Source organism: Plecotus auritus (assembly GCF_963455305.1).
Source record: "Plecotus auritus genome assembly, chromosome: X".
In the NCBI taxonomy this organism is placed as follows: domain Eukaryota; kingdom Metazoa; phylum Chordata; class Mammalia; order Chiroptera; family Vespertilionidae; genus Plecotus; species Plecotus auritus.
In genome coordinates this window covers 38,117,963-38,131,395 of record NC_137784.1, presented here as the reverse complement: position 1 = coordinate 38,131,395, position 13,433 = coordinate 38,117,963, and the positions used below count along the sequence as shown (strand labels likewise).

Here is a 13,433-nt window from a genome sequence, read left to right as displayed (position 1 = left end):
TGCATTGCCACCGTTTGTCCACCATCCAGAACTAGCATATCATTGCTGGCTGAAGTCATGGAGAGATATCTTAGTGGTGGGGGATTGCCACTGAGAAGTATGGGATCTAATCCCCAAGTTGGGACCCCCAGAAGAGAGCACCAAAACTGAGGAGGGTACCCACATAACATCTGGCTATGAAAAGCAGCAGGGTGTCGTCAGGGAGCGACAGCTAAAAATTCGGGCACCCTCTTAAAGGGCCAATGCACAAAATTCCCTGAGGTGCCACCCACTTTGTGATCCAGCAGAGGGAGAGAGAAGTGGACTGGAGCTGTGAGAGCAGAAGCCAGGATTGGGGATTTGGGGGATAGAGCTCAGAAGGCAGACACCCCAAGTTTCCTTGACTGATTCATTCCCTCACAGAGCAGAGGACATCTTTCCCACATAGACATTTTACTTGCCTCAGGGGAAGACAACACACCCTATTGGAAAATACCTTGCCCTGAGGCCACTTAAGAGATTAAAACAATTAGCCTCCAGGCAGAAGCAACTGCCCCACCCTATTGAAAAAAAACTCTTGCCACACGGGAGGACAAATGCCTGGAGGACAATTCAAGTTGGAATCCTATCAGTCTGTAGGCAGAGGCAGTCTCTGGAGGCTTTGCTTGATCTAATTAGTCAGAAACAGCCTTTAATACTATCCTGAACTAGAGATTGAGAGGTGTAGAGGATCTACCTAATACATAGTCACAAAGCCAAACAGACAACCAAAATGAGGAGACAAAGAAACAAACCCCAAATGAAAACACTAGAGAATTTTCCAGAAGAAGAGACAAATGAAGCAGAGATAAGAAATTTATCTGAAACAGAGTTCAGAGTAATGATGGTAAAATAATATCCATATTGTCTGTAGGGTGAAAGTGCAGTAAAATGTTTCTGAGCATTTGATCTTACATATTCTATCAAATGATATAGTCAAATACTTAGGAAAAAATCAGGAGGAAATTTGATTGATAAGGAACTAAAACTGAAGGTAAATGAAAGGTGATATGATATCCACTTTTCAAGACAGTATAACCTGGCATGTGTTACTTTTCAATTATCAAATCACTTATCAAACTATAAATGTAATTTATACTAACAAGGTAAGAATTTACAGGTTGCATGACTCTTGGTCTAAGAAAAAAAATGCAAAAAATAAAATTCTGCTATATGTATAAGGCAGTGGTCAGCAAACTCATTAGTCAACAGAGCGGCAAACTACAGCTCGAGCTGAAGTTTGCCAACCACTGGTATAAGGTAATCAATAAATCCAAAAGTAAAACCTGGTGTCTATCAAAGAACAATATTTTTTTAAAAAATCTGATATGGCTATTAAGCAAAATTATGAACATTTATTTTTAGATCAGAACCATATATTTTTCTAGATTTAATTAAGCCATATTCACAATTAACACTTTTTATTGAATTTAAATGAACAAAAGCTACAATTCCCACCAATGGAAAACGAGATAACTATTTCATAGATATTTTAGTCTGTAATAATCTCTTCTATGCCTCCCAGGATGTTCCAATAATGAACAAACTTACACTTTCAGTAAAAAGGACAAAGCATCTATATATATAAAAGCCTAAGTGACCATCACAACCAAACAGAGGACCGAACAGGCTGTGTGGGGTGACCAGGCCAGCAGGGGTGTTATTGAGGGGTGACCAAATGACTGAGCAGCAGGCTGCGTGGGGCGACCAGGCCGGCAGGGGGGGTTAGTAAGGGACAACCAAATAACTGAATAACAGGCCACATGGGGTGACCAGGCCGGCAGGGTGGGCAGTGAGGGGAGACCAAATGACCAAGCAGCAGGATGCGTGGGACCACCAGGCCTGCAGGGGGGAAGTTGGGGGCAACCAGGCCAGCAGGGGTGGGAGGCAGTTGGGGCCAATCAGGTCAGCAGGCAGAGGCAGTTAGGGGTGATCAGGCAGGCAGAGGGGCCATTTGGGGTGACCAGGCTGGCAGGGGGCAGTGAGGGATGATCAGGCCAGCAGGCAGAGGCAGTTAGGGGTGATCAGGCTGGCAGTTAGGGGCAATCAGGCAGGCAAGCAGGTGAGCAGTTAGAAGCCAGTGGTCCAGAATTGTGAGAGGGATGTCCAACTGCCGGTTTAGGCCTGATCCTAAACCGGCAGTCGAACATCCCCCGAGGGGTCCCGGATTGGAGAGGGTGCAGGCTGGGCTGAGGGGACCCTCCTCCCCCATGCATGAATTTAGTGCACCAGGCCTCTAGTGAATTATAAACAAAATGGAAGATTACCACACTGAAGTCATACCATTTAGTCAAGTACCAAGAAAGTTAAGTAGGTTTAACTAAAACTTAGCAAAAGAGTAATTTCTAATTTCATTACCCAGTAAAAATAATTGTCATTTATACACTCTCACTTACAATAGGAAACATATATGAATGGTGAATACTTAGGAAAAAAGTCTCCATAATTGCTCTTTGAATGCCTTCATGACTTAACAATGGGTCTGCTCTTCAACAAAACTTAATGAAATATTAAAATTCTTTCATGAATCACTCATGCAGTAAGTAATGAGAAACACTTTACCTACTTAACATAGATTAGCAGTATACCAGCTAAAATATAACTTGGTCACTTCTCCACATTTGAGACTGTTATAGGAGAAAATTGCAAGCATTTGTTCCTTTTAGTTGGGTAAAACAGAACTATTTCTGGAGAGATGGAAATTGTACAATTGGCCATCAAATGCTTTCCCCCAAGGATCCTGGCCTTCCAGATTTAGTCTTTTTTTGACGTTAGGACTATTCTGTGTTCCAACCCCCTACATTGTACACCCAACTTCCATTGCTCTGGAAGTTATTCTCATGGCTAGGCAAAACATTTTATTCCAACATTTAGTTCTACTTCATTTCTTCTGGTTATTAAAGAGTTTTTTTCTTAAAAGGACAAATACACTTAACCAGGGCTTATGGTAGTTGTAATTTGAATTGATTCAATTTTGTTTTCTCTGTTACTTTTTGTTGGTTGCTTTTAAAATCTAGGCTAAGAGGGAGGATAAATGGTGGCAGAATAGACAAACGTGTTCTGAGCCTTGTCCCGGAGTAGAAAAAAAGAACAGCTGAGGGTCACATGAGGAGTGTTTGTTGGCAAGTTAAGGAACAGCTAAACTCCAGAAGAAGGTGGGGAACTGCTAGACGGGGTTCCCCTGACCTGACAGCCCCCAATGCGGCTGGGTCCCCTCCCGGAGCTGCGGGCTTGGACGCGGAATCTGCGCCATCTTGAATGGGAAAGTGGAGCTTATCAGAAGCCTGAGAACCCACAACTGCGGCACCCACAGAACAGCTGCGAGACCCAGAACACCGGTCCTCAATTGGCGCAAACACGTGGATTCAGAGGAGCTCTACACTCCACCACAGAAAGGTCAGATTTAGCCTGGGATAAGGTGAGGTCTCTGGTCCCAGTGGGAGAGAGGAATGCGCGTTTTGTGGGAGCTGGAGGACCAGGGAAGTCTGAGCCTAGAAAAATCCGTGGCTGTTGGGGCTGGCGTGATCCGTGAATGTGGAAGGGGGTCCTCAGAGATGCTAACAGAAGGGATCTCTAAAAGGCAACTCATTTTGATCTGACATGCAGGGACAGCCTAAGAATTTCAAAGGTGTGCCAGCTGCTTAGACTTACACGCAGACCTATTGTTCGCACACTTGGGCTTTTTCCTCTTGAAATTCTTGCTTCTGATTACGAAGCCCAATACATAGGATAACCCAGTTGGGGACACCCTGGGAGACTGCAGGGGAAAGTTATTTTTCTGGAACCTGGGGATCAGAGCGGGGAGTAACCATCGGAGAGCCAGCTCTGAGGCAGCCCACTCCCACAAACCGGTAGTGAGTGCCACAGGGAAAGAAGGCTCTAACACTGACTAGAGAGGCCATAGATAGATCCAGCAGTCAATCCAGAAACACTGCCACCTAGGGGCTGAATCACAAATTGACTCTTGTGTAATCAAAAATAAAAGAATAGGAGAAATTAAGACACACCGCCTGCTTAAAATCAGGACTGGCTTACAACACTGAAGAGTAGTGGAACGCAGGGAACTGCAATACTGTCCGGACTGAGAAACAGGCGTGCCAACAGAACAACAGAGGAAGTGAATGACCTTCACTACTCCACATTTTATTATTATTTTTTACTTTTTTATTTTCATTTTTTGCATCTTTTACTCAAGACACTAATTTTTTTTCTTTTTTCCTCACTTGATTTTACTTTTTTAATTATTACATTTTTATTTTCAATCTGTATTATTACTACTGCTATTTTAACTTTTTTTTTAAGTGTCATTTTATTTTCTCTTCATTTTACTTTGGGATTAGTGTTCTACATTCTATTTTCATCTTTCCTTTAGCATCGTTTTACTTTATCTCAACTCTGCCTTTATGCCATCACACTCTTCCTAACCTTACCCTTTTCGGTGTCCTGTTTATCTTACCCCTTTCCTGCTATAGATTTCCCCTATTCTTTCTGTATACCCCCTGTTAAAATTTCACCCTACTTACATATCTAATCTCCAATCTCCAGCTCCAAGTCCTTACACACCTCTCTCTTCACTGTCTTAACTATCCAAAAAATTGTTTTTCTCTCTGTCCTTTGGTTGTTGTTTGCTTGAATGTTGATTATATCGAATTTTTATGCTTTTTTGTGAGATTGTTTTGCTTATTCTTCTTTTGTTTATTTTTTGTTTGTTTTGTGCTTCTGTTTTCCCTTGCCTCACTCAATATTAGTTGGTGTTGTAGTTTGTATTAATCCCCAGGTACTTGTTGCTGGCATTTGCTGGGATTAGTGATTGTTCTATTGGAGTTGTATCTCCATATATATAGTTTGTTCCCCTTTCTCTCTTAGTCTCTTTCTTGTCTCTCTCACTTTTTTTTTCCTTTTCCCAATTTCATTTTGACACTCCCTTTTTGTCTTTCTTTCTTTTTCCTCTTCTTCTTTCTCTCCTATCCCCTAATTTGCCTTTCTCTGGTGGTCACCTTTATTGGAGGTTATTAATATCGTGAATACATTTCTGTTCAGTGCCTTGTGTGTTGTACCTGGTAGTACTGTATTTTGTGCCTTTAAATAAACACAGGAGAGAGAGAACTACATAACCAGACATCCAGAGAAGAGAGACCATGGGGAGACAAAGACACAGCCCACATATGAAAGAAAAGCAGGCATCACCAGAAAAGGAAGTAAATGAAATGGAGGCAAGCAACCTTCCAGAGAAAGAATTCAGAGAAATGGTCATAAGGTGTCTGAAAAGAATGGGAGACAAATTCAACAATATGAGCAAGAACCAAGAGGAAATGAAGAAGAACCAAGAGGAAATGAAAAATGACATCGCTGCTGTAAAGATCTCAATAGAAAGCATCAAGAGTAGACTAGAAGAAGCAGAGGACCGCATCAGTGAGCTAGAAGACAAGATGGAAAAAAAAACCCAAGTAGATCAACTCCTAGAAAAAAAAATTAAAAGGCAGGAGGAGAGCCTAAGGGAACTTTGGGACAACATGAAACAAAACAACATCCGCATAATAGGGGTCCCAGAAGGAAAGGAAGCTGAGCAAGGATAGAAAACCTGTTTGAAGAAATAATGACAGAAAACTTCCCTGATATAGGGAAGAAAAAAACCCACACAAATCTAAGAAGCTCACAGAGTCCCAAGCAAAATGAACCCCAAAAGACCGATGCCAAGGCACTTCATAATTAAATTGGCAACCAACGACAAAGTAAGAATCTTAAAAGCGGCAAGAGAGAGACAGAAAGTTACATACAAAGGAACCCCCATCAGACTAGCAACTGATTTCTCAACAGAAACTCATCAGGCCAGAAGGGAATGGAATGAAATATACAAAGTGATGCAAAGGAAGGGTCTGAATCCAAGAATACTGTACCCAGCAAGGCTATCAATCAAAATTGTAGGTGAAATCAGGAGCTTCACAGACAAAAAAGGACTAAGGGAATTTATTACCACCAAACCAGCAATTCAAGAAATGCTAAAGGGTCTGCTGTAAAAAAAAAAAAAAAAAAAAGGAAGCGAAGAAGGAACACAGGGTTAAAGAATAAAAATGGCGACAAATAAGTACCTATCAATAATAACTTTAAATGTAAATGGATTAAATGCCCCAATCAAAAGACATAAGGTAACGGATTGGATAAGAAAACAAGACCCAATATCTGCTGTCTACAAGAAACCCACTTCAAAAAAAAAGACGCACACAGACTGAGGGTGAAGGGATGGAAAAAGGTTTTCCAGGCAAATGGAACTGAAAAAAAAATCTGGGGTGGCAATACTTACATCTGACAAATTAGATCTCAAAGTGAAGGACATAACAAGAGATAAGGAAGGCCACTTCATAATACTAAAGGGAGCAATCCAACAAGAAGAAATAACTCTGGTAAACATATATGCACCCAATACAGGAGCACCCAAATACATAAAAAAACTCCTGGAGGATATCAAGGGAGAGATTGACAGCAATACAATCATAGTAGAAGACTTTAATACCCCACTATCACCATTGGACAAATCCTCTAAACAAAAAATCAGCAAAGAAACATCAATCCTAAATGACTCACTAGACCAGATGGAATTAATTGACATCTTCAGAACTTTTCACCCTAAAGCCACAGAATATACATTCTTCTCAAGTGCACATGGGACATTTTCAAAGATAGACCATATATTGGGACATAGGCAAAGTCTCTTCAAATTCAAGAAGATAGAAATCATATCAAGCATCTTCTCAGACTACAGTGGCATAAAACTGGAAATCAACTACAATAAAAACAACCCAAAGAAATCAAACACATGGAGACTAAACAGCATGCTATTAAACAATGATTGGGTTACCAGAGAGATCAAAGAAGAAATAAAAAACATCATGGCAACAAATGACAATGAAAACACTACAATCCAAAATCTATGGGACACAGCGAAAGCAGTCTTGAGAGGGAAGTTCATAGCTCTACAAGCCTACTGCAAAAAAAAAGAAACAATGGTAATAAATTACCTAACCCAACAACTCAAAGAGTTAGCAAAAGAGCAACAAGAAAAGCCCAGTGTAAGCAGAAGGAGGAAGGAAATAATAAAGATCAGAGTGCAGATAAACAACATAGAGACCAAAGAAACAATCAAAAGATTAACACAGCCAAGAGCTGGTTCTTTGAAAGGATAAACTAGATTGATGAACCTCTAGCCAGGCTCACCAAGAAGCAAAGAGAGAGGACCCAAATAAACAAAATCAGAAATGAAAGAGGTGAAATAACAACAGATCCCGCCGAAATACAAAGGATTGTTAAAAAATACTACGAACAACTATATTCCAACAAACTGGACAACCTGGAGGAAATGGACATATTCCTAGAAAAATATAACCTTCCAAAATTCAATCAGGAAGAATCTATAAACAACTCAATATGCCAGTAACTATGGAAGAAATTGAAGCAGTCATCAAAAAGCTTCCGGCAAACAAAAGCCCGGGGCCAGACGGCTTCACAGGGGAGTTTTACCAAACATTCAAGGAAGAACTAAAACCTATCCTCATCAGACTATTCCAAAAAATTCAAGAGGAAGGAACACTTCCAAGCTCCTTCTATGAAGCCAGCATCACCCTAATACCAAAACCAGATAAAGACTACACAATGAAAGAGAATTACAGGCCAATATCCCTCATGAACGTAGATGCCAAAATCCTCAACAAAATTCTAGCAAATCGGATCCAGCAGTACATCAGAAAGATCATACACCATGACCAAGTAGGGTTTATCCCAGGAATGCAAGGATGGTACAATATCCGAAAATCAATAAATGTGATACATCACATAAACAAATTGAGAGATAAAAATCACATAGTCATATCAATTGATGCAGAAAAAGCATTTGACAAAATCCAACACCCTTTCTTAATAACAACTCTCAACAAGGTGGGAATAGAAGGATCATACCTCAACATAATAAAAGCTATATATGATAAACCCACAGCTAACATCATACTCAATGGGCAAAAACTAAAACCATATCCCCTAAGAACAGAAACAAGACAGGGATGCCCACTCTCACCACTCCTGTTTGACATAGTACTGGAAGTATTAGCCATTGCAATTAGACAAGAAGAAGAAATAAAAGGCATCCAAATTGGAAAAGAAGAAGTAAAGCTGTCCTTATTTGCAGATGACATGATATTGTACATAAAAAACCCGAAATACTCCATCAAAAAACTAACAGTCTTAATAAATGAATTTGGCAATGTAGCAGGATACAAAATTAACACCAAGAAATCTATGGCATTTCTATACACCAACAGTGAACTTACAGAAAGAGAGACTAAAAAAGCAATCCCATTTACCATAGCACCAAAAAAATTAAGATACTTAGGAATAAACCTAACCAAGGAGGTAAAAGACCTATATGCAGAAAAATGCAGGACACTGAAAAAAGAGATAGAGGAAGATGTAAACAGATGGAAGGACATACCATGTTCATGGATTGGTAGAATCAACATCATTAAAATGTCCATACTACCCAAAGTAATCTATAGATTCAATGCACTCCCAATTAAAATACCAACGGCACATTTCACAGACATAGAAAGAACTCTCCAAAAATTCATCTGGAATAATAAAAGACCCCGAATAGCCACAGCAATCCTGAGAAAGAAGAATAAAGTAGGAGGGATCTCAATACCAGATTTCAAGCTGTATTACAAAGCCACTGTCCTCAAAACAGCCTGGTACGGGCACAAGAACAGACATATAGATCAATGGAATAGAATAGAGAATCCAGATATCGACCCAAACCCCTATGCGCAATTAATATTTGACAAAGGAGGCATGAACATACAATGGAGTCAAGACAGTCTCTTCAATAAATAGTGTTGGGAAAATTGGACAGATAATGCAAAAAAATGAAAGTAGATCACCAACTTACACCATACACAAAAATAAACTCAAAATGGATACAGGACTTAAATATAAGATGGGAAACCATAAAAATACTAGAGGAATACACAGGCAGCAAAATCTCGGACATATGCCAAAAGAACTTCTTCACTGATACTGCCCCTAGGGCAACGGAAGCCTAAGAGAAAATAAACAAATGGGACTACATAAAAATAAAAAGCTTTTTCACAGCAAAAGGGACCATCAACAAAACAACAAGAAATCCCACTGTATGGGAGAACATATTTGCAAATGTTATCACTGATAAAGGTTTAATTTCCAACATCTACACGCAGCTTATACAACTTATTAAAAGGAAGATAAATGATCCAATAAAAAAATGGGCAACGGACCTAAATAGAATCTTTTCGAAAGAAGACAGAAGGAAGGCCAAGACACACATGAAAACATGCTCAAAGTCACTAATTATCCGAGAGATGCAAATCAAAACGACAATGCGGTACCATCTCACACCTGTCAGAATGGCTATCATCAACAAATCAACAAACGACAGGTGTTGGCGAGGATGCGGAGAAAAAGGAACCCTCGTGCACTGCTGGTGAGAATGCAGACTGGTGCAGCCACTGTGGAGAACAGTATGGAGTTTCCTCAAAAAACTGAAAATGGAACTCCCATTTGACCCAGTAATCCCACTCCTAGGAATATATCCTAAGAAACTAGAAACACCAATCAGAAAGGATATATGCACCCCTATGTTCATAGCAGCACAATTTGCAATAGCTAAGATTTGGAAACAGCCTAAGTGCCCGTCAGCAGATGACTGGATCAGAAAACTATGGTACATCTACACAATGGAATACTATGCTGCTATAAAAAAGAAGGAATTATTACCATTTGTAGGCACCTGGATGGAATTAGAGAACATTATGCTGAGTGAAATAAGCCAGTCAATGAAAGAAAAAAACCACATGATCTCACTCATTTGGGGATAATGAAAAACAGTATAAACTGATGAACAAAAAGATAGATACAGAGGCAGTAAATCATCAAACAGACTGTCAAATTACAGTGGGATGGTTAGGGAGAGGTGGGGGAAATAAGAGATCAACTGAAGGACTTGTATGCATGCATATAAGAGTAACCAATGGATGCAAAACATTGGGGAGTGAGGGCATGTATGGGAGTGGGGTGGGGGGGGCAATGATAAGATATGTACACATATAATACCTTAATAAAAAATTTTTTAAAAAATAAAAAAATAAAATCTAGGCTAAGATTTTCAAAAAGCAATAAACAATCATATGAAAAATGTAAATGGTATTAATCTTTCAAACTACGGCGTGTATCAAGGGTAGAGTAGAAATAAGGAGAATCATTTAAAATGTGTTTCAATTTCATTTGAAAGTATGTAAGGTTAAATTTCTCTGAGTCTTAACAATAGTGATTTAGCAAAGAAAAAATTTAAAAACTACGCAAACTTTGATTAATTTAATCGTGTATATTTTTTCTAGTTATATTGGAAAATTATCTATGATTTTTTTTTAATTTCAGAAATTCGGAATAATAGTAATTAAATTGCTGGAAACCAAGATCAACAGTAATTAATATAAATGCGAGAAGTCCTTCAGAAGGCTGACCTGGGCTCCTTTGATATTCACAGGGTGAATTTACATTTTATTACCTATTGCTGACTCAATGGCCTAAAGCTGTGGTCGCAAACTGCATGCAGCAAACCACATGCGGCTCTTTGGCCCCTTGAGTGTGGCTCTTCCACAAAATACCACGGCCTGGGCAAGTCTATTTTGAAGAAGTGGCGTTAGAAGAAGTTTAAGTTTAAAAAATTTGGCTCTCAAAAGAAATTTCAATTGTTGTACTGTTGATATTTGGCTCTGTTGACTAATGAGTTTGCCGACCACTGGCCTAAAGCAAACTCCCCTCTAACCTGATAATCTTACTATTTACTAAACAATCACCTTTGATATGTCTGTTTGCATTCCTAAAAGGCAATTGTGTATTCTAGTAAGTAAAAGCAGTCTGAACGGAGACTCAGTGGAACTTGACTACTACAGTTAAGTTTTCCCTGGCTTCCCCCATAATTTCAAAATTATTATTTCTTGTCTTGTGTTTTAATTTGCACGTCAGCTCTTTCTCCAAGCCTTTGAACCCGAAAGTCACGCTGACCGTGGCTTTTCACATTAAATTACTGGTTAAAAAATCCAATAATAATCTAAATTTAAAAGCTGATTAACACAGAATAAAAGTCAACTGCATTTGTGCTTGAACAGCAAAAATAAACACAAAACATAAAACAACAAAAAAAAGCTTTGTCTCTCTGTCCAGTGTGGCTTGGTTGGGCATCTTGCCATGCACCAAAAGGTTGCTGATCCGATTCCTGGTCAGGGCGCATGCAGGAGGCTACCAATGGATGTTCCACTCTCACATCGATGTTTCTCCTCTCTGCCTCTCCTTTCCTCTCTCTCTAGAAATAAAAAATGCATTTTTTTAAAAAATAGCATTACCCATCGTATGACACTAAATAAGGTATTTTGGGCTATGTAAGCATGTTAAGTAAACTTGGTCTCCCTGCTTTTACTTTTATGCATCACATGTGAATGCAGAGATTTAAAACAACTTTGAATTAAAAGAAACCAAAATATTTATGCTATACTTTCCTTTGTAGTACTTTGTTGCCATATTTTTATGCAATTTTTAAGGAGAATGTTTCATATACAACAAATTAATGCTAGCTTGGTCAAAGTCATCTAAAAAATGTCCCTCACATTTTACAATATAATATACAAAACTATAAAATATGTCAAGGTGGAAACTCTCTGGAATTTCTTAAAGTATTAGAAAATACAACATGGCAAAAGAAAGCATTATAAATAGCATTTAAGCATTCTGTAACATATGGTGCTCTTAATGTAACTGGAGTGCAACTTATCTATATATACACATGAAGTTTTTCAGAAGTAGGTGAAGTAAACAAAAGCACCAGTTCTTTAAATTACACTTGATCACGTAGACGAGCAAGTCTCTGTGATAGTTCATCCTAAAGAAAGTTAAAATTTAAAAGTTAGAAGGCTGCAACAAATATAAATCACTAATATTTTAAATAGCTCATATTTTAAATAAGATTAAAATATTGTCTAAAAATTCACACAAAAACTAACATTAAGAATATACTTTTAAAAACATTTCAGAATAAATTGAGAACTAAATAAAGCAGAAGCTATGAAGGGAAGCAAATTCAATCTTTAAATGAAATGTGCATGCAAAGAGAAAATGTCCATCATTGAGAAGTAAAGGCTAACTAAACACAGTTTGCTAATTTATGATGATGTCATATTATAGTAGAAAGCACTCTTTATAAAAAAGATATATATATATATATACATATATATATATATATATACATACATACACATACATACATACACACATTACTTATATATAAATATATATACAATGTCTATTTAATTCACACATCAAGTTCATACTAATCAAGACAAAATACAACTTCTACCTGTTCCATGGACGCAACACTGGTGCCAACAGATCCTGTCTGACCCTGTGGTAGTTCCATATTGAGATCAAGGCTACAATTTTAAAGTAATTAGCATAAATAGATGTTAATATAGGCACTTTACTCCTTATATAATTATAAACATAATGAAACAGGAATATTGCGAATTTGAATATTCCACCTAGCATTTTACCTTAATTTAAATAAGATAAAACTGGTTACATTTTATAAATGTAAATAGAAAAGCTAATAAAAGGCAGGAAAATGATTGGTCATCTGAACAAAAGACACTGAGGTTACTATATGACTCCTATTATAAAGGGAATTTAATATGCCAAAAAAGATAAAACAGATTAGATAAATGTAGCCTCAGGATCCATATCTAACATTTGAGTTAACTTCAAGTTCAGTATTCTAGTTCCTGAGCTACCCTTAGCAGGAATCATTACTTGCATCCATCTCACACAACTGAAGTTTAAAAAACTTAAGCTCACTTGCCCAAGAGCCACCCTAGTGATAAATAGGATTTGAACCCAGGATTTTCTGCCTCCAAGGCCTATGATGTTAATCTATGTTTTACCTACTCCTCTAAGATATGAGCTAGCCTTTCTGCTTGTATCTATACCAGTGTATGCCAACTTCAGTTTGAAAACACTACAGAGAACACAGTAACTTTAAAAGTCATTAGGAGAGTCGTTACTTAAAAGGTAAAGATATGCTATACTAAAATTTTGTTGAGGGAATCACAAACTCAAACAGAATTTGGATACTTAAATATCTTTAAGGATGGGCATCAGTATTTCTACATCAGTGATCTATCTATTTCTACTGTTCCAGTCGCCATCCATTATTGACATAACTAATTTCTCTTGATTTTGGCCCCCAACCTTGCTCCCACCCCCCGTCCCCAGAAACATCAGGCAATGCCTGGATGCATTTTTGACAGTCACAATGGTGTAGGGATGTTATCTTATGGGTAGAGACC

The 13,433-nt window shown here is 38.2% G+C and overlaps 1 protein-coding gene across 2 annotated transcripts in view; it reads right to left on the bottom strand.

The window, feature by feature from the left end:
- Positions 1–13,433, bottom strand: part of LOC308240630 (charged multivesicular body protein 1B2) — a 94,660-nt gene that overhangs the window by 27,597 nt on the left and 53,630 nt on the right. The window contains exons 7-8 of one of the 2 annotated variants that reach the window (XR_013959817.1): positions 12,449–12,521; positions 11,918–11,974 (exon numbers count right to left, since the gene is read on the bottom strand). Coding sequence is in view for 1 of the 2 variants with exons in the window: in XM_080653962.1 (XP_080510088.1) it covers positions 11,930–11,974; positions 12,449–12,521 (118 nt within the window). In the remaining variant the exon portion in view is untranslated. Of the gene's footprint in view, positions 1–10,300; positions 11,975–12,448; positions 12,522–13,433 lie in introns of those variants that run through there. The other variant, XM_080653962.1, reaches the window with a different exon arrangement.